General features: G+C 33.3%; 1 protein-coding gene across 10 annotated transcripts in view; it reads left to right on the forward strand.

The window, feature by feature from the left end:
* LOC143196635 (uncharacterized) overlaps positions 1–22,143 on the forward strand; it is a 61,442-nt gene that overhangs the window by 13,668 nt on the left and 25,631 nt on the right. For 8 of the 10 annotated variants that reach the window (XM_076404491.1, XM_076404496.1, XM_076404494.1 and 5 more), the window contains exons 2-5: positions 3,175–3,656; positions 7,971–8,115; positions 8,177–8,355; positions 10,231–10,433. In XM_076404491.1, coding sequence (XP_076260606.1) covers positions 3,298–3,656; positions 7,971–8,115; positions 8,177–8,355; positions 10,231–10,433 — 886 coding nt within the window. In that variant the 5' untranslated portion in view covers positions 3,175–3,297. Of the gene's footprint in view, positions 1–2,983; positions 3,657–7,970; positions 8,116–8,176; positions 8,356–10,230; positions 10,434–22,143 lie in introns of all 10 variants that reach the window. The other 2 variants (XM_076404493.1, XM_076404495.1) reach the window with 1 other exon arrangement.

A 22,143-nucleotide genomic window follows, 5' to 3' on the forward strand; every position in this document is an offset into this window, starting at 1 on the left:
TTTTGAACTTTTTGTATAATATTCGTCAACCGTTTTCTATCAAATGACCTTGTTTTGTGATGTCTGTTACTTGAATTGATCTTTGATCATTGTTTTTTGACAATTTTTATAATCTTGACTGTGTGTGTCTGTTCCTTCCGTGCTTGCACTGGGCTAAGAAGGATCTCTGGACAAGATCCGGTCATGAAATCAATCGGCTTCGGCAGGTGATAAAAGCGATTATTAAAAATATATTCATTGTATATCATTAAATACATATCCATAAAAATCACAGTTACTATTCGATGCAGAAATGACTTCCGATCCTTCCGGTCATTCAATTGATGTGGCACCTATCTTTCTATCTTTTAGATTTTCCCCATTGCTCGATTGAGCGATTAGCTCGTTATTAGGCCACTTTTAACACTTCTACTAATTGTTTTTGAGTTTGGGTTAGATCTTCATCCAATAACACTTGCAGTTTCGCATCTTTTTTGGTTTACCAGAAGGCTCTTTGTCTTGCACTTTTGAATTTTAGAAACCACGTCTCATAGATTTTTAAGGTTAGAGTATACTCATCGTGAGTTTCAACCAATCAACGATGACTTTCAGTGGCTTTTATCCTTTGATGGGTACGGAACTAGAGATTTTCAACGAGATATAAATCTATGACGGTGTTATATTCGCAAAATATTACATATATAGCTTTGAACCTTGATGTCAGTAGAATAAAATAATGTATGTGTCAAATCATAATATCGCATATTTAAGCCTACGGACATCTGTTAGAAAAACCTGTGGTATTTGAATGATTTGATATTTAGACTTGCGTCTTGGCTCATTTGCAATTGATGGTTTTTAGGTTTTGACAATTTTTTTTATAGTCGAATTGAACGAATTGCGATTTGAATTATTTTTAACCATAGAATAAAGAAACTTAGAAGCGCATCTGCTATGTTAAAATTGATACTAAATTACGCTCGGAATCCCCGGAGGAGGAGTGTGTGAGGACGCGACAGTTAGTTACGGCGGGAAATTTAAAAATATTTAGCGGGTAATTTAAATAAATTCTTTTAATTTTATTGTAATAGCAAAAAAATAAATATATTTATATATATTTTATTAATATATTACAATTACATTAGTTTTCCTTGACCATAAAGACATTGATATAATCACTGAGAATCTCCACTACCCAAAACACGTAATCCACTGATATTATCTTCTCTCTAATATTTAAAACAAAACTAAAAGAAACATTAAAATATGATGATATAACTATTATCTTATCTATTATCTATTATTTTTTAGAATAAACTATATTGACAACCTACCTAAATTGAGGTATATTTTATCAAATATGACAACTACAGTTCGGCCTATACAGTCAAGTTTCTGAACTAACGACCAAAATTAGAGGTTACTACTCCAGCAGCAAAAAGGAACCTTATCCAGTATCTGTCTTTATGTTCTTCTAGAAGGCAAGCAGAATATCTTCGATAACAGTTTATATCCTCTGCCACTGCATTTCAATAAGGATAAAGCCATTAGTTTTTCATCCAACCTGAAACGAAGATGATGGAGTCTGTAAATGGACATATAAATTTCAAGTTGGATTCTTATTCCATTCTATAATAATAAACATAAGTTTTTTATTACTTACTTACTTCTGGGTCTTGTTGGGGTAGAAGAATCTCCTATATATCTATCAGCATCAAAAAACTTATGTGATTGTAATATTGCCATTGGGGCATATTTTCCTTGTCTTGTAGTAAAGGTAAAGAATCTCAATAAATATTGCTTAATTATTTGAATGCAATAAATCATTACTATTTAACAAAATACTTAGTATTTTAATTACTGGTAGGAATTACATCTTGTTTCAGCCTGGACAACAAACAGCAAACATACCTGGACCTACATAGGAGATCATAAGAGATCCCCTTAAGGTTTTCTTTTTATTACACTAATAAATTAAAATACACAGAATAATCTAAAGTAATTGTCAAATATATATAAAACACATACCGAAAACATGAGGTAAATAAACAACACAAAATATATCACATAAAAATGGCCGTTAACGGCTTAGGTTAGAATTATTAATACCGAAGCAGAACGAGAGAGAAACAGCTGTTGCATTTTTCATTTTAATTTGGCCACGTAACGGGGATTCCGAAAAGTTTAAAAGTGGGACCCAATTTTTCCATATAACTTTCACTTCTAAATTTCTTTATTATATGTTTTTAACCGACTTCAAAAAAGGAGGAGGTTTTATGTTCGGTTGTATATACATATTTTTTTAATGTATGCTCGCCGATTTGTCCGACAATTATGGAAAATCAAATTTTTTTTTTGTTCGAAAGACTGCACTTCCGATATGGTTGCAACCAATTTAGGATCTGAACGGGGGAAGGGGTGGAAATCAAGGGAAAAATTCAAATTTCAAAGGCACGTACAATGTTTCACATATATTTTATCTAACATAATCAAATATTTGGGTGTAATGTTATTGCTGAACTGATGTGACGAATACTCGGAAGTAGTTCTTGTTTCTTTATACCTATTTCTCATCATATTGGCTGTAATTTTATTAGGGCTATCCATTGTACTACTTAATAAAATAACTACGTAATTTATTGAGTAAATATCTGACACTAAAAAGAGAAAAATAAACTAATTTTACAAAAAAAATTGAAATAATTTCACAAAAAAAACATTTTAAAATAAAATATATATGTAATAATCTTTGTAATAACTAAATAAAAATCAGTTGGAAGTCGGTGTCGAGCCTTCAAAAAACACAAAAGTAATACAATTTTATGCCATAAAGGCAAAATAAAATTAGGAATAAAGCAAATCCTATTTAATCTAAACTGTTTGGTTTGTGTTAACAGTTTAAGTTTAATTATTTCTTACTTTTTAGTGATTTCCTTATGTATTTTTTTGATGTTCAATTTTTTGTCTTGGGTTCTGACATTACTGTGTGAGTTTTGGTTTTCAGGAAATATTCGTTTGAGTTGCCTTTAATGAGTTGATATTCTGATAATTTAAAGAATGTGGTTTAATATAAATGAAAACATCAGACCTTAATATATAGGTCAACAGAATTGCGGGAATTTTAATTCAATAAACGAGCCCTATCAGATCGATTTACTCTATAATCTCATTTATATATCCCTTACCCTCTCGCAGTGGAACGCGGTCCCGTTTCTCATAATTTATACTGAAGGAAACCGTTTAACCATCGATGAATTGTCCTCGACAAGATGATCAACTAACCCATAAAACGTAGTAACAATGTAATACTAATCAATAATGAGTGAGAACGCAACAAGCGACGTAGCGAGGAAGCCTCCCAAAAAACCGAAGTTGGAGCGCGGGTACAAGCTTCCCACGCCACCGCCGGATCCTTGGGAGGCCGTACCATCTACGTGCAGGAGCTCTCAAACGAACAAAAGCGAATCGGTCGAAGATGGCAACGAGAAAGACAAGGAAAAGGAACGAGAAGTGCTCGATTATATCGAGTTGCTGCATAAGAGGTTGTATTCGAGATCGTGCTCAACATTTGGCCCCGCAGTGGTGACCGAAGAAGCGTTCGATCATCTGGAGAAGCTGTACAAGCTGATGGAACAGATGCTGGAATTGAGAGAACAAAATGTGAGATTTCATAGAAGGTAAGTATCATAGCAGTTAATATCAGACCGTCCAATAAGATTTCCAATGCACGTCATCAAAATTTAAGACATTAGCACTTCCCAATATTGCCGTATCAATTCTGATTTTTGATTTGGATCGTTGGTTAATTTATAGCTTGTAACTATTATCACTTCTGTTTAGAAGAATTTTGCGAACATTTGGAAACATACGCCAACAGTACCAGCTCAAACCGAATTTTATTGGCTGATTCGGTTACTTTAGAGTTGGGGACTATCTACTCTCTAGTAATTTCTGTTTAGTAGATTAATAATTGACTACAGTCGCTATTTTCCTTCCGACTAGTTTCAATCCTGATTATTAACTGGTTCATTCGACTGGTTCTCAACATTCTGGTCTTGTCGTCCTAACCGCGAACAAGAAAATAATATGCCAATTTTATGCTTATATGTAATGTTGGGAACTATCGACTAAAAACGACTATCGACTGTTTAGTAATTGACTACTTTTTACTATCGATTGTTTCAGTCGTTATTTTCGGGCGGACTGATTTTGTTAGTATTTACTATCGAACGTTTCAGTCGTGTACTTTTAGTTATTATTTTCAGTTCTACTAGTTTCATTCGACTGATTTTTAACGTTCTGGCTTCCTATTTACAGATTACAGACACAAAATATTCATAAAACATAAAAATTATTCTACTTCATTTAAAATAAAATTATTCATGGCAAGGTAATAGCATTTAGTGATTATTTCTTTCCCTTTCTTTTTTAATATTAGTACGAGAAAGAATATATACATCTCCGTCTCACTTATAGTACGATTGGAAAAAATAAGCACATTAGAATTAAATATAACAATCAATTCAATTATATTCATTATATTATGCTTTCATTACTTTCCAATAATAAAATTATAGATAGAAATAAAAGTTATAGATATTTAGTACAACTGTTTAGTAACACTGCCAATTGACTATTTAAATTCATTCAAAATAAATTGATCCAAGCAATTATCCCATCTCATCTGATCCTCCCTCAAAATGTATACGGAAAGGAATTTGAATATTTTCGTCTATCACGAATGGAAGAGACAGTCCAACAGTGCATTTAAATGAAAATAGTAGTTACTATTTGCAGTCTCTAGTTTTTTGACTATCGACTGTTTGGACTGTTTTGCGACTATCGACTGTTTCGACTACTTTCAGTCGGTAGTCGTTCATCATGTAGTACGAGGGTGGTTTAAATATGATGAATGAGACAAACACTGTAGATGGAGCGCATATATGTTTCGAAGGTCGTGGCTTGAGTATATGATAGCTGGGTCTCTTACAAACATTGTGGCATAGTTTTCGTCGGGAGCGTATTGTCATTCTTTTTTTAGTGAAGAGAGGTGAAATCAGTCCGGTAGTGAGTGCCTGAGTAGGGCTGCGGTGTTTAAATGGACCAAAGCATTCAAGGATTGCCGCGAAACCGTCGAGAATGAACCGTAGCGACGTCGACCGTGAACCAGCATCACGTTAGTTAATATTCTCCACGTAGAACAACTCATATTGGAGGACCGTAGTATGAATGTTCGAGATATTTCGGCTGAACTCGTCATCAATAGTGGTAGTATAGACTCCAGCATCCACGAACACCTTAATAACGTCGCAAAATAACGGCACGATGGGTTTCTAAATTGTTGAACTTCGAGCAAAAATTTACGCGATTGAAAGTTTGTTGTCGCTTGTTGGCGCGATAAGTGGCGGAGGGGGGCAGTTTTTGACACGAATCTTCACTACAGACGAGACATGGGCATACTGTTGCATTCCCGAAAACAAGATGTCGTCTAAAGAGCGGAGGAAGAAGGAGGAAGGGGCGCCAATCAAAGCAAAGACAACCAGGTCCGCGGGTAAGGTTCTGTGTACCGTGTTCTGGGACTGGCGGGGCGTGCTGTACGTCGATTTCCTGCGCACCCAACGCACAATTAATGCGATTCTTAATTAACTCGCGCCCTTATACAACAGGTCTGACGCTCGATACAATATCGGAAATAAGGTTGGATTTATCATCCTGCGACTACCACATGTTTGGACCACTGAAAGTCTCGGAGGTCAAAGATTTAACACCGATGACGAGGTAGAGGAGTTCGTGCGTATACGGCTGCCCGAGTTTTCCAAGGAACTCAAGGACAAAATGCTTAACTACTTGGGGGAAATACAAGTTTCAATGTGGTGTCATGTCGATTTTTGATGAGCCATACTAGGATTAAATGACAGGAATCCACAATCTCGTATTAACATACCGTCGATTCAAGGTGCGCGAGATAGCATCTCAAAAGACCGCGTGGATCACATCCTTTATGACATTTCGGACATGAGAAAGCTGTCAGGTTATCGGTTTACTCACTTTAAACAACAAACGTAACCGCGAGACCACTTAAGAGCAGAGCTTGACGATGTTCATGCGTAATCCGAGTTCATGAGATGCTTCGCGACCGTCGACGACATATGAATCCACTGGTAAACGTACTGAGACCAAGGAACAATTGAAACAGTGTACTTCACGCGGCGAACGTGCTCCGAAGAAGGCGAAAACTGTTTTATAGTCGGAAAGGGGATTGCCACTGCTCTGGGATTCACAAGGTGTGATCTACTTACAGAGAGGTATAATGAATTGGGGTATGAACTAAGTACTTATCGGACAACCCTCGTATAAGAAGATACTAAAAATCTCTTGGACAGATAGGATAACCAATATCCAAGTCTTGAATCACATGCACATTGGCTAAGAACTCCTGAAGACTGTTAGGAAGGAAAAATAAGAGATCACCTACAAGAAGAGATCAAATTTGATGGTTAACATAGAGAATTGGAATAACATGACACAAATAGATAGAGACAGTGATAAACCAAGATAGAGAAAGATATAAACAGATAGTTGCAGATGCCATATGGCAGCTTTAAAAGAAGAAAATTAAATTCTTATTGACGCAACAAGATCAGAAACAAATACGTAGGTGTAATATGACACCGAAGAACAATTTCTTTATGTAAAAATGTTAAGAATAGGTTCACTCCAACGATCAACAAATTATTTGTTTACTTAAGGAAGCTATCCGTGATATCCATTACTATAAAAAATCGATAATGGAGAAAGCAAAAGTATGTTGAGATAGCATTAAGTCAGCTGATTATTTTCTATGACTATTCGAAGATTGGGTATATTGTATTTAAAAAAGTTCATTAGAATTATCCAGAATAAATCAAAATATGATATAGCTAACGTTTTTTAACATAACTCCTTTGTATAATATTATATTTAATCAGTTCTTTATGTTCTTTATATTTAATATGTTCTTTATAAACAAAAAAGCATTTTCAAAGTGCTAGGGAAATAGAATGTTATGCAATACACAATTTAATACATTACACTGTATGGAGGACTAAAAACATTTTGACATGAACATATTGTATCTAAGAAAGATCAGTTAGGAAAATAATCGTGAAAAAATAAATGTAGTAATAAAAGTAATTTTATCCCAAAAGTGTACATTACGATCCAAAAATGGAGATCCAAGAAGATTTAAAATATTTTAGGAAGATTGCTTTTATTGCATAAAAACAAACCTTGCAACGTTGAAAATATTTTATTAGTTTAGAGAATGAAAGCCATTTAATTTGAATAAATTCGGAAGGATAAAGTTACAGCCGGCAAGTCTGAGATCTGAAAATAACTTTGAAGAAGAGCCAATTTTGTTCAATTAATCTATTAAATCACCTGGGTCATATTATTTAGATGTATATCATATGGTACTAGAAAAATTTAAAGTAGGCCGACAGAACTGTTTAGAACTATAAATATATCTGAAAAAACTCGTATTAGTATTAACTAGATCATTTTGTTTTTGATTATATCAACTACGAGTCCGCAATGTAGATAATAATCATATAAATAAATCACAACATTTGATTCCCTCTTGAATCTCCCTCATTATTTATTACCGTCAATTATTTTACCCATTTCTTTATTGATAAATTATCATCTAATAGTTTAACTAGTTCCTGAAGTATTTGAGATGAGTGTTTATTGAATAATTGCTTCAAATCTTCATAATTTTATTGTACTCTCTGGGTGGTTCCTCGATTTGTAAATCGAAATCGTTATTCTTGAACGTTCATGTGCAGACGTTAAATTAAGATATTCGTACTACAGTACTTTCGGCGAAAAATCTGATATATACAAATTATCGTTTTTTATAGTTTTATACCATTTTCTTAAAACGCTACGAATTAATCCGCATTACGAATTCAAACACACCTAATACTTGATTAATTAAAGCTAATTTTTAGGATTCGAGACCTGGAACACTTAAATAATCTAGAAAGGATCCATATTAATCCCGCGGCGGTCGAAGAAGAGTATCCAGACCTGGAGAAAGATACCGTTTTTGCCGAAGCGTTACTAGAATCGATATTGCAGGATCCGAAAAACAAGGTATATTTTACTCGGGTCCATACAATTTTTTTACCTAGTCTGACCTGAAAATTATTTGTAGGATCTGAGTCGACCGAAAACCCGTTCGTCCTTGTTAAGAAGGCATCGAAGCGTTTCTGCAACTGAAAGACCTAACCTAATCGAAGCTGCAAGAGACGAAGTGGGCGAAAAGGACGATGCCATGAAAAAGGATAAACAGTCAAAAGTATCCAAATGGACCAAAGTTAAAGCAGCCTTTAGGTATTTCGACTATTATAATATATTAAAATTAGTATTAGAACCCCAATTAAGTTCAATACCATATCAAGACTTCTAATTTGACATTCATATCGGATTAAATTCACATCCAACACAGTAGCATTCAGCTGTGACACCCTCAACATTTCAGCTAGTAATTTTTTCATTTGTTATGTAGTTGCAAATAAATAAAAACTAACAGGTCAATTTAAAAGTCCCCGGCCTACCATTGTAAAATACATTTTTTTGGCAAAATTAGTTCGGTAACATAATTCCCTTCAAGGGTTTTTCAATATCATTTTTGTACTACGATTTGTCCTTCGTACGAGTACCAGCGTTCTTCTGAGATCTGAGAACAGGAAATAGTCGCTCGGTGCTAGATCTGGAGAATACGGTGGATGAGGAAGCAATTCGAAGCCCAATGCATGGATTTTTGCCGTCGTTTTTACTGACTTGTGACGCGGTTCATTTTCTTGGTGAAGCAGCAGTTTGTTTTTTTAATGTGCCCGTTTTTCGCGGATTTCGTACTTCAAATGGTCCAATAACGCTATGTAATAGTCGCTGTTGATGGTCCTTCCTTTCTCAGGCTAGTTAATTAAAATTATTCCATGCGCATCCAAAAATACAAACTCCATAACCTTGCCAGCCGACTGTTGCATTTTCGCACGTTTTGGAACGGTTTTTTCGTATGCAGTCCACTGAAATGACTGTCGATTGGACTTCAGAGTGAAATGGTGGATCCATGTTTCATCCATTGTCATATATTAATGCAAAATCTCGGGTTTATTACGCTTGATCATCTTCAAACACTGCTCCGAATCATCAACTCGTCGTTGTTTTTGGTCAAAGGTGAGCTTGCGCGGTACCCATTTTGCACGCAGCTTTCTGAGACCCAAATATTCATGAATGATATGATGTACACGCTCAGTTGATATCTTTAGAGTGTATCATTTAAAATCATTTTGTGGATTTTTAAAATGTTTTCGTCAGTAACAACCTCTTTTGGGCGTCCACTGCGTTCACCGTCTTCGGTGCTCATTTTACCACGTCTAAACTTAGCATACCAATCCTTGATGGTTGATTTTCCTGCGGTAGTGTCCGCCATCTATAATGGAAGGCTGGGGAATGTTCAATTTTCGCTGGAGTGTGGTTATTTTGTCATATCTATTTCTAAACATAACATACCGAGTATAAATAGGAATATTGATAACTGGGACATGTTTAGTCCTGTAGTCCATCATTTCTTAGATAATTTTGCAACAATAGGCACAACTAAACTATTCTGGCGACCCATACATTTTTTTGAATAGTACTCTGTTCAAAAGTTCAAAGTTGAGATTTTCTATGATTGGATGTAAAAAATATTTTCCAGTTGTTGGTTCCATCTTTATGAAAACATGTTGTCTGTTGTCTTCTCACTTTGTTTTCCGTATTTGAATGCATATTAACATTTTTCGTTGCTATTTCGACACACTGTCATATTGTATTAAATGAAAAATACGTAAAGAAAATGTAAATGTTATGGTTTTGTATATATTCTGATCATTTTTGGAGCCGAAATTATATGCCAATAAATCTTCATTTTTGAATCACAATGCAGTACTAATTTTTCGCAACTTTTTCATAAAATATTTTGTTCCCTAACCACTTTGTTTTTCACCAAATGTTTAAATGTCATTTCATACATTCCAGAAACTGTTGCCAGAACTATAAAAATATTGTCAAAGATCCATTGTACCGAAGCAATTACTCAAGGGGGACAAAAATAGTTTTGATCTAGTTACTTTTAACGAATAATTATAAATTGACGTTAATAAATACAAAACTAGATGCTAATATTAAAATATAGTAGGTAAAATATTTCATGTTTTTGTTTAGATGGGAGAAAGCTTCCAACGTAGGAGATACCAAATCGCAAGATAGTGGTATACATGTACCTGTAAATTACGAAATAGCCCGATATCTTCGTGTACCATCAACCAGCGATGAAATGGGACACAGTGCTGGTGATTCGGGAGCGGGCATATCTACTCCTGGCTCCATCAGTTCAGCATCATCAAACGACGATTTCCAACGTATTGGTAAGTTTATCAACACTAAATATATTTAGCGCAAATTAATTTTCTTATTTTTACTGACTGAATATTTTATAGTGATATATAATTAGGTTTTTTTTTAATGGTCAAAGAAATTTCGTGTATATCGGTTTAAATTTTATAGAAAATTATTATTTTTTACTCTGTTGAATATGTTTTATTATGTGTTAATCATGTGGTATTCTACAGAAGGCTTTCTTTTTTGCTTTAATTGTTAATTGTATGTTATAACGACTGTTATAATATGAATCCAATTGCTAAAACAAGTAGGTAATGGTATCGACGAACACAAGTTTCGTTCTGAGTAAACAAAAAAATCTAAACCAAAGAATTGGAGTTGTTACTCCATGAAGATCCGAGTGAATGGCAAGAGTAATTGGGAGTTATTGAGAGAATTATTGGGAATTAGTGAAATGAGATCAAGTACATGACACACGCGAGACTAGAGTTAGACTAGAGTAGGCCTCGCTAGGATAAAGTCAGAATGTTACATAAATAAATAAACAATACTTTTGCTCTTGTGTAGTCACTTCTCCTAACTCCGGCTATAATGTACGTGTAATACGCACAAGGGAAACCAAAGCCAAAGGCAAACACGTTAAATATCAAGTCCCAGCAAGTACAACTTTCGGCGGTGTCATATGCTTCATGCTTCAAATTATCAATAATTCATAACGATACATTAGTTAGTTTGCCCACTTTGGCATCAGTTTCTGGCTTATAAAATTTGTAGTAACAGGTAACAGTAACTTAAAAATTATGATAAAGTTACAAATAAATTATAATATAAATAAATATGGATCAATAGATAAATAAATAAATAACAAAATTGAAAATTATAAATGAAATAAATAAAATGCAAAGAAATTAAGAAGAGAAAACGAGAATACTTTGTAATCAAACTCATCATTCTGGTAGGGCAGCACAAAACATAGTAAAACTAACAGAATTAAAAAGGTAGTGACTCTGAACTAGGGATGACTGTTATGTCAATATATCGATATTTTTTTCAATAAATATCTAATGTTTATCGATATTTTTTCAAAGAAAATAATTATAAACATTATAAAAAATCATTTAATAAATTTTTATAAAATAAAAAATATCGACATTTTTTTTCTTCGAAAGCGAAACTATCAGAAGAACCAGATAACAGATAACGAACCAGATCAATATCGATATTTATCTCGATAGTCAACACCCCTACTCTGAACGTCGCGTATTCACAAATGAATGAAGATATCACATGTGGTAATAACAGCCCTAGTAAAGTAACAAACATTTTCCTATTCATGGCAATTGTTTTATTGCTGGGTATTCTCAAGGCCCCAAAGTTAAAAAAGGTCGAATAAATATCGAATTATCAAACGGAATCCTAAGTACCATAAATATTCGAAACGATTTGTGATTTCCTTGGATGGTACGTGGTCAAAAAAAAAATATCGAAAAAATATAAGCAAATAAAATTCGCTTTTACACGAGTAAATTTCACATCTGATCACAAACAAAGTGATCAAATTAATTTGTACTCCTATATTTTGATCGTAACAAAGTAAGTTAGGCGTTACGTATGGTAAAAGAATTTTGTTATTATTTTTTTCGATCGAAATTAATGCGAAATCGCTTAACGTAAATTCGTCCGTCCAGTTTTCTGAAAACTGTATTATAGAATATCAGATGTCCGCTGCTTTAGAACACGCAACACTTGCATTGTAAATATTTTGGAAATCTAATTCGGTACACCAAAGAAGCGAATATAAATAATCGCCAGTTTCTAAATTATCGATTTCCTTGAGCCAATTCGCCCGTTGTTTATTAAATTATCCGATATTGTTTTGTATATAGGGGGCAAATTTCTTCGTATAGGGAGACTAGCTAGGCAAATATTTTTTTCGCGATTTTTGCTGGATTAGTAATCGTTCTAGTGAAATGTATGTAGATAATAATTCTAACGTGTTTTTATTACAAAAACAGACAATTTATTTCCAAGGAATTGACTAATTTGTTTCTATTAACTACAGATTATTTGACCAAAAAAAGATATAAAAATTTTTCAGCATTTATATATATATATATATATATATAATTTAGGGTTTATCTGGACTGGACCTACAGTTTAACGTTGACCCCAAATCACGGTCTTCGCCATTAAGCCTACCGACTGGTGAGTGACCAACTTAGTCATCCCATAAGACATTCGATCTTACCCAGCCTGGTTACTGGCATGACTGGGATTATTTTCCTTGTCGAATTTTGCACACTTGTCTACGAAAATTACAATTATTAAACTATCACAAACATAAATTTACGACCATGCCCCAGCAGGATTCGAACCCGCGACTATCGCAACAGTAGGTGGACCGACCTGTCGTCTTTACCACAACGTCAAACAAGCCGGCTTTTCAGAATCTATCGAAGATTTGAATTCGTTGTCATATGCGCGGTCACCCACATAGTTGAAATAATTACCGATTTGGATTGGCAGGCTAATGTTCATTAAAATCGAAGCAATGGGTATGAGTGTTTTTGAAAGTTCAGGAATATCAATTCGGCATCATCTACAAGATACTAACTGCAAGAAGCTCTATTGTCGGACCTAAGAGCAGAAGTTTAACGATCGTACACGGCGTAGACAGTTCATTGAATGGATTCATTAAAAAATGGATGGTGACAGAACAGCAATATGATTCTGTAGCTTGAGACATGTCGAATTTTACATCGTGGAATAACTGTCTATAAAATACCCAGAAATAAAATTCCAGATGTTGAACAGGTACGGAGTGCTAGCAGCACCAACTATAAAATGATAACAATTATCTAGCAACCCCGAGAAATTTATCTGGGATGTTATAGAAGGGTACTATCGCTTATTCAGTCACTGTCCAGAGTTCAGTTCAGACGTGCCACCATCGACTGCCCAAGCCTCGTCAACAGCTAAACCCAGCGCCGATGCCTTTCATTTATTTGTATTTCCTTAATATTTTATATCATCAATAAATAACGGTCACATAATGTGAACACCACTGTTTCATTTCGTGTTATCTCCATAGACCGAAACCCTAAAATTCTAAACGCTGAAATTAATTTTCTCAGTTAATTTCCCCTTTTTGGGGTTAAGGAACTCTCATATGATTGTCAAAAGTCATTTATAACGTAACACTGACGGATGCGGGTTTAGGCCATTGCACATTTGCCTCCTCGAAAATGAAGTTGGTCGAACTTGATGATTGTTAATGGTATTCGACTTCGTATAATAAAAATATAAATCAAATATTACAAAATCCACCGCCTTCGCCGTATTTGACACCCAACGGATTTTAGTTATTTTCAAACTTAAGAACGGATATTTAATTTGATATAATGGTAAGTTGCTTCTGTTTTATACAGATCCCATATAATGATGACATACGAATGTAGTTTTTTTAGTTTATTATTTTTAATGTGTATATTTTATCATATTATAGTTTAATTTAATCGATTGTAATATTTATGAACAATCTATAAAATGTATGTTGATGTTTACTGTTTTAATTCTTAACGACTGTTAATGATGGGAATGATTTGGTAGTATAAGATGCTTTACAAGAAAAAACATTGGCTTATGCTTTTATTAGCCACAAGTAAATATGATGACAAGTTTTCTATACATTAAAAAAGTCCACATTCGCTTTGTAATTATCTATAGTAAAATTTTCTTCACGAAACGCATTTGGTTAGTTAAAAAAGTTATGGATAATTATGTTTTTTAAGCTTATTTAATTACCCAAAACATAAGCGTTTTCAAACGTTTTTGATGTCAGGGAAAGCCACTGTTGTCGGGCCGCTGCAGTACTTCAACATTTTTATGATCACGCAATCTATTTTGGTATTTTTTCTCAATTCGTTTAATTTCTTCACTGACTTTATACGACCTGATATATGTTGGGGTGATATACCGTGGGTTGTTAACAATCCTGGATCATGTTTACATTAAATTTCTTTCTGCAGCCCCATAATTGCACTCTGTAGATCCTCACTGGCTTCAAGATTTGCTGTAGCTCTTTGTTTGCTCGCCAAAGCAACCATCATATTTTTGAACCTCAACATTTATTATGGCATCTATAAAGTGGAGCTATATTGTTTATAACAATTTTTTGGATCGGATAATTTCGGAGACCAAACCAAAAATTAAATTTGAAATGACGAGATGAATCGGGGCATATTAGTTACACCAAAAGCAAATCCTTTAAGATTAATTAACAATCGAAGTCGATGTATCCAACCACACCCTTTTCAAAACAAATCCTGTGACCGCTTAAAACATATAGTAAAATTTATATGAAACCTGGGAACACAAAAATAAATACTCCCTTGATCTTTTACAAGGTCCGATGTACCCATTGACTGGACTATGATGCTATTTATACGAAATTATTTTAATATCGTATTTGCAGTCTTGCTATAAGAGAACGCGTCAAACAAACAACCTTATTATTATTAGACTCTTTGGCTGTAAAACCTCTATCTCTCTCCCGATAGCCATTTAATCAAGTGTTCAAAGCGGCCGACCGAGTATTTTTAGACCTGGATATGTTCGTTTTATGTCCACTTCAACTCTATTGTAGAATTTTTAGTCCGGTTAAATAAGTCTACTTTTCTTGTAGAAGACAATATATAATAAAATTTTATGTCGTGGTAATGAGCATATCTTTAAGATAGTTTCTGTTAATTAGTTATAGTAAGATATTGTTGTAACAATTATAAATTGTGAAGGAAGTGGGCCTATCCTAGTAGAGCAGACAAATTTCTATAGTCTATCCAAAGTAGTAGTGAACAGTCAACCTATAATGTACAAGACAGTATATTATGAAATTTTATGTCATGATAACTAGCATCGGTTTAATATCTTTTATTTTAATTAATTATAGTAGGATATGGTTGTAATAATTATGGATTGTAGAGGAGGTGGACTATTATTTTTGTTGATTTATAGTGATTTAATCAAAGAAAGTAAAGACGACTTGTTGAATGGCGTTACAAAGCAACAATAGAGGTTATTATGTGTTAGGAAAACCGAGACCGTCTCACTCATTTACTATTCACATTGTTTTTTTACACACATGGCAGGATATTCAGGCCCATATTACATAAGACCTCCCTGCTAAAGAAATGGCCACAGTAATGTACGTAATCGGTGGAGACCCTATGGAGAGCTTATAGATTACAATACTATAAGATTACTTATAGACTAGTTACAAAAGACGTTTTGAATATCTTCTTTCGCTAGTTTGCCTTTGAAGATCTTCGAAATGGTACTCTTTTTAGTCAAATTTCTATGGACCACTTCTACAGAATGGTTTTTCAAATTTTGGTGACTATATTTCAATAGTCTACGGTTAAAAAACTGAGCTTCTAAATTCGCCTTTGGTGGCCGTTCACATGAATTGCAAACTTCTGTCGAAATTTGGGTGGACTATGTTAATTCACACCAACTTTAGTTCGCCTTTGATGGCCTTACATCTTGAACTGTTATGCATGTGCTGGGAATCCACGAATTAGGGGTATTTTTTAAAGCTTGAATGTTTCTTACCTGGAACAGTTTATGGCTAGTGGTCTTTGAGCGCTTTCAATCCACCTTTTGTTACCTTACAGCTTTAGCTGCTGTACTGTTGCCCGAACTTCCTTTAACTATACCAAGAAACGCCTTGAGTAACTGCAAAACGATTGCCAATACAAAGTCAACCTGTCTTCGTTTCATATTTGATTAATTTGATTTAATTTTATTCCGGTTAATTGAATGAATTCAAAAGAGAACAGCCTTATGATCTCTCCGGAATCCTACCGACTGCGCCAGTAATATTTAGCCAAAGGGTATTAAACCAACAAAATTTATTTTACTTAAAAATTGATTTATTTAAAGAAAGAAGATGTGATTTATTGAACAGCGATACAACGTGACACAGGGGATTCTTATCTATGAGAAAACAGAACCTTCAGTCTCACTCATTCACCATTCATTACATAACACATATATTGAAAATACCTCAGTAATTCAATAATAACTTATATGAACAAATTATATAGGAATGAATAAATGAGGCAATGGAATCTAGTATCTGGGGCGAAGATTTGTTATTTAATTCATCTCATTGTTCACTGAAACCTTAAATATAATACCCATCAGAAAATGGTTAATCTCTTATTTGTTTTTATAATTAGGAATTCATTTAATATCGACTTTATTTAATATTATTATTATTTAGGATTATGGTTTCAAGAATAGAGTTAGGATTAAATTAAAGACTACAGAGTGATAGAACATTATTTCTTTGTGAAATAAGATGATCATGGAGCTGTGAGGATAGACCTAGATGGTCTTAAAAAGCTTTAAAAATATCATAGCTTAATAAGGTTTTCTTTTGTTGTTATATATTATAATTGTCACTTCCGGTGGTAGTAAGGAAATAGCAACCGACAGTATTACCATCTCATTGTTCACTAACTTGAAGAACATTTAATATTTTTTGCTACTCTGTAGATTTGTATAATTTGAAATGGTCTTCTTAATATTGAATAATTTTTTTAGGTTCTGCTTTACTTTTACTATTAAATATTCTCTTTCGAACCGACTAAATTTTAGGAATGTAGATATCTATTTCGGCTTTAACTTATCATTCATTTTAACGTATATTCTCATATACAACATATGTAGAGAATATATATTTCTGTTCCAGAATAATTTAGGTGACATTTAAGGCGTGGAACAATATGTTACGTTAAAATTCAACTCGTTGTTTATCCGCTAAAAATAATCATTTCGTTGTTTTGAAAACTTGATTAAATCAGTCGAAAATGTTGTTTTATTCCCAAAATATATCAAACAATATATAAGAATGTTTATAGATTTCTAAAACAAATAACTAAACAGTGGATTTATTTTTGCTGTTTGTGATTTCGTTTTAGCTATTACAGCGAGTGATTACGGAGATCATGTAATTGTTTCCGATAATATTTTTAGGGCTCTAATTTAATTATAATATTATATAAGTATTATAATAAAAAAAGAGTATTTCTTATGGTAATTAAAAAATCTGTTTTCTAATCGATAAGAACCTTCAGATTCGCCTTTCAACCAGTGGCCTCTTCTTTTCTTGAATAAATCTGTTTTTAAGTAAAATAACAGATTTTTTTGTTTAAAAATGTTTCTAATAGGTGGGGACAAAAGTCCCGCTACGAATTTGATTGCCTATAACATTGTTCAAAGAAAAGATAACTAAGTTTGGTTTTCATAAAAAGTGTATTTAGTTTTTACATTTTGTCGTTATGATTGGAAAATTATATCGGCTAAATGGTGATCGTGATTCGCTATGCAACTTTCGGTTATGCAAGTTTTCGTGGAAAAACGTCAATCAATAATTGAATTGTTGAACGAGCTGTGTGTGCTCTAGCCCCACCTTACTGAAACCATATGGCCTATTTTCCTTGCTCTTCCATTTCAGGTACAAGAAAATTTCGAATCATGTTTTGGTAACCTTCAGCAGTAACAATAATTGCAACATCTCATTTGCATTTTCAAAAAAATATTGACCAATGTTGTTTTCAGCATGAATACCACACCACAGAGTTGTTTTTAGTGGATGCAATGATATTTCATGAACTAATTGAGGATTATGTGTTTCTCAAAACCGACCGTTCTGTTGATTGACCTGGCCACTGAGAAGAAAATCATAACTTTCACCAGACAGCCTTAGGATTGCATTATTATACTCAATGCGTTTATCAGGATCTCTCGGTAGCAATTTATGAACTTATGGAATTTTGCACGGGAATCTTTTTGGAATCAGTTTTCAAAATTCGCCTTAAATTGCGTGCAGAAATGCGTAACTGAGAACCACCTGTCCAAATTGATATTTCGGGAAACTCTGCAACACTATCGCATACCAGAGCCATATTTTCAGCGTTACAAGACGTCCGTTGTCTTCCAGATCAAGGCCTGTCTGCTGTCGTACCGTACTGTCGAAAATTCGCATGTAAAAGATAAATTGTGGTTTTGTGAGCTTTGTTTATCTTCTGGTTCTCTTTCTGATTCTATTTTATTGGGGTTATTGTCATTGCAATTTACTGACTTTCTCTATGGTTATCTTGGTTTGTTAACTGCAGTTTCTCCTAGCACTGATTTCCAAAATGCTGGTAGACGTTGTATACCATCTTTCTGTGTTAAGGTTTCTGGAATGTTTTTCGATCTATATCACCTCCCGTATAATTTTTTCGGCTGTTTATTGACTAAGATAAATATCAAGAAGAGCAGTACACCAATACTACACATTGAATCGTTAAATAAATGTAGCTATCAAATCCTTATGCTTATGCAAATCCTAATCCTTAGCTATTATTCCTTAATTATGAAAGATATTTGAATGGAATAACGTACAAAAGCTTGATTAGAAAAATGCGAACTTTTGCCTAAATTTCTTGTTTATTTTTGTTTCTGTTCAATAGTAGAATATTGAAAATATATTTCATTTCATATTGCATATTTCTCATATCATAATATTTCTTTCAATTTCTTGAATTATAAAAGTCTAAAAGACAAATAAATCACTATTATTTACGGATTTAATTAGTGAAATAAGCAATTAAACTGATTTATTTCACTCGAGTGATGCAACTCTTGTGTTTTATGACTGCGATTTAATGCATTTTTTATTGCAAACATTTCAAGATTGTTTTTGATTTTGTTATCGATTTATGGCTACTTTATATTTATTAGTATTTTCGTTTTACGTTGGGTATGATTGAAGTTCTCGTAAAACAAAAAATGTGTTTTAACATTTGCGAGTTTTGATCTTAGTCTATCCAGTAAATTATATTATTAAAATAAAATAAATCTAAGTAATGCAATCTTATAATTTGACACATATGTTATTTTCTTCTACTGACATAAAGGGTCAAAGCAATGCATGTTATATTTTACGAAAGTAACACCATCATAGATTTATACCTCCTTGAAAATACAATGTTTCGTGCCTGAAAACGTGCACTTGCGGCTCGCATTACTTTTATTATTTAATAAAAAGAAAAAAATCGCTGAAAGCATGGAAAGTACTTGGATGGGATATATTTTCGCATTTGCCATACTGTCCAGACCTTGCCCCATCCGACTATCAACTTTTTGCAACCATCGACCACGTGTTTGCAGATTAGCACTTCGCCAATTTCGAAGAAGTTAGAACATGGTTTGATGAATGGTTTTGCTCAAAGGAAAAACGTATTTTTGCTATTGCTGTTAATATATTCAATCCAACTTGTTCATATTCTTTATTTAGTTCCATATATTTACCCATCAGTTTTCATATGTTCTAAGTTCTTATTTTCTATTTTTATGTTCATTTTAGCCAATTTATGCAATTTTCACTTTTTTCCCCTCCTCTCTCACCACTTTTCTCCTCTCTTCACCTTGCTGATCTTATTTGTATTATATTTTCTTTGTGCCGATTGAATTGGGATTGCGAAAAATTACATATATAGTTATAATTAAATTAAATTTACAAGAGGCTACTAAAACTACCTCATATATTAACTTCACTTTTTAAATTCACTTTCACAATCTTCCCTACTATTTTAACAGGCAGATTGATCAATAAACAAACGAAATAAATGACTTGACATGTATAATTTTAGATGTTTTAACAGAATCGAATACGCGCTGATATATTGTTATGTTTCTCTCTGAAAAAAGGTCCCTCTTTCGATACACATTTAATCAAAGTTCTCAAAACAACGTGCCGATTATTTTTAACTCTCAATATTACACCTTAACATCGACTTCAAACCCGCCGTAACATATTGTTTCCACGCCTTACGTGTCATCTAAATGGCTTTCGGGGCACTCGGGGTAACGGCGGGAAAAGAAAACGTTTTTTTTTGTACTGGGAAATAAAAATGAGTATTTTATTTTTTACATATGTTATATCAGCGCGTACAAATTAAAATTAGAGCTACGCTAAATTTGAAATAGATATTCGAGATGTTGAAAATATCCAGATTTCGTTCTAGGAATGGCGGATCGATTGAAGCCAACTATGAAAAACTTGAGTGTAATGTGTTCAAGTGTCAAAACGTGTCCAACTGTAATTTATCTTCGTCGTCTAATTTAATCTAACGAATTTGATTTCATCCAAACTAAGATATAATTTTTATCCGACTTTAACTTCTTTCGTTCAGTTGAGACTTATTTAAATTACTATCGTGATGTAGAAATGGTGGTGTTCATTATGAATGATTTCCAACTTTTCAAGACGACAACAATAAAATTGTTTGAGTGTTAAGCTCTTTGACGAAAAAAAGCAATTAATTACTAACATAATTTTTAATAAAAATTTACTATATATTAAAAAATTGAATACAACAACTTACACCAACACTTCAAACATCAACAATAAATTTAACCGTATCCAACCAGTTCTTTTTGGGCCTTTTCTTCTGCTTCATCCTATTTCCAACATCTTCTTGGCTTATTATATTCCATTCTTTTGTTATTTCTTAACTATACTCATTTTATGTTCATTCCCTTCAGATTCTATGTTCCCATTCATTTAGTTTGGCTTATAAATTAATTATAAATTATTTACAACAGATGGTATTACTGTGCATTAAATACACTTGTAACCAACTTCAAGGAAGGTGGAAGCTTCACTCAAGTATCATTTCGTCTAAGCAAAAACTAGCTAAACTTGTAATGGAATGGAATAAATCGCATTTGCGAGAAAGTTTACCTTTTTACTTACATTTGAACAAAAAGCACTACTACTAGTGCTATTGCGCCAACCAAGCCAGCAGTTTATGTTATTATATAGAATAATTTGGTATACCATTTTAGTAATGCAAAAGCAGATTAAATATTGGGGATAAACAAAATAATATGTATACGGTGCATTTTAGTAGATCTTGATGTACTATATTGTCAGAACTGCTTTTGTGTAAGTAATATATTATTGTGTCTGTCGCTCAGTAATTTAATCTGCCACGTTTGATAAGTTAATCGGTGAAATGTGTGATCTCTCAGACCTTTCAAGACGTTTCATGAGTGGCAGTATCCAAAGTTATAACGGCATTCACAAAATATTGTAAAACATCATTGGCGAATAGAATAATAGGCGAAACTCATAGTTAATTGAATTATATCGACGAACAGTAAAAATTTTTGTAACCTGACAACATAAAACTACTGCAGAAAAAATGACAATACAATTCAACATTAAGCTAACACCAAGCTGATACACCAAGTAGTGCAATGATAATAAAATCAGAATATTCGATGATTCGAAGAATGTGATATGGTATGATGAATCATCGTTTACATTGTTTCTTACAACTGATTTATGTATGCAGTGCCCCAAAAGAAGCTTACGGGTCCGGAGATCCTAAATGATAAAGTTCTTACAATGACTAATATATTACTGCCAAACACTGCTATATGCCAACGAAATGTGTGGAGTGATTTCCATCTCCATGATAAATTGGCGGATGTTTTGATACAAGAATGGGGCATTACGTTAGAAACTATTTGGACACTATCTACGAATCTAATTCATGGAAACTATCTAAGAATCTATTCCGCGAAGAAATGCAACTATTTTAAAAGCTAAATATTGTGTATTTGTTGGTGGTTTGTATTTTTAAATCGAACTATGTACCTCCATAACATCTTTTCGAT

The sequence above is a fragment of the Rhynchophorus ferrugineus genome, unplaced genomic scaffold (genome assembly GCF_030347505.1).
Source record: "Rhynchophorus ferrugineus isolate W39M unplaced genomic scaffold, kcgeb_rfMv2 rfM4, whole genome shotgun sequence".
Lineage (NCBI taxonomy): Eukaryota > Metazoa > Arthropoda > Insecta > Coleoptera > Curculionidae > Rhynchophorus > Rhynchophorus ferrugineus.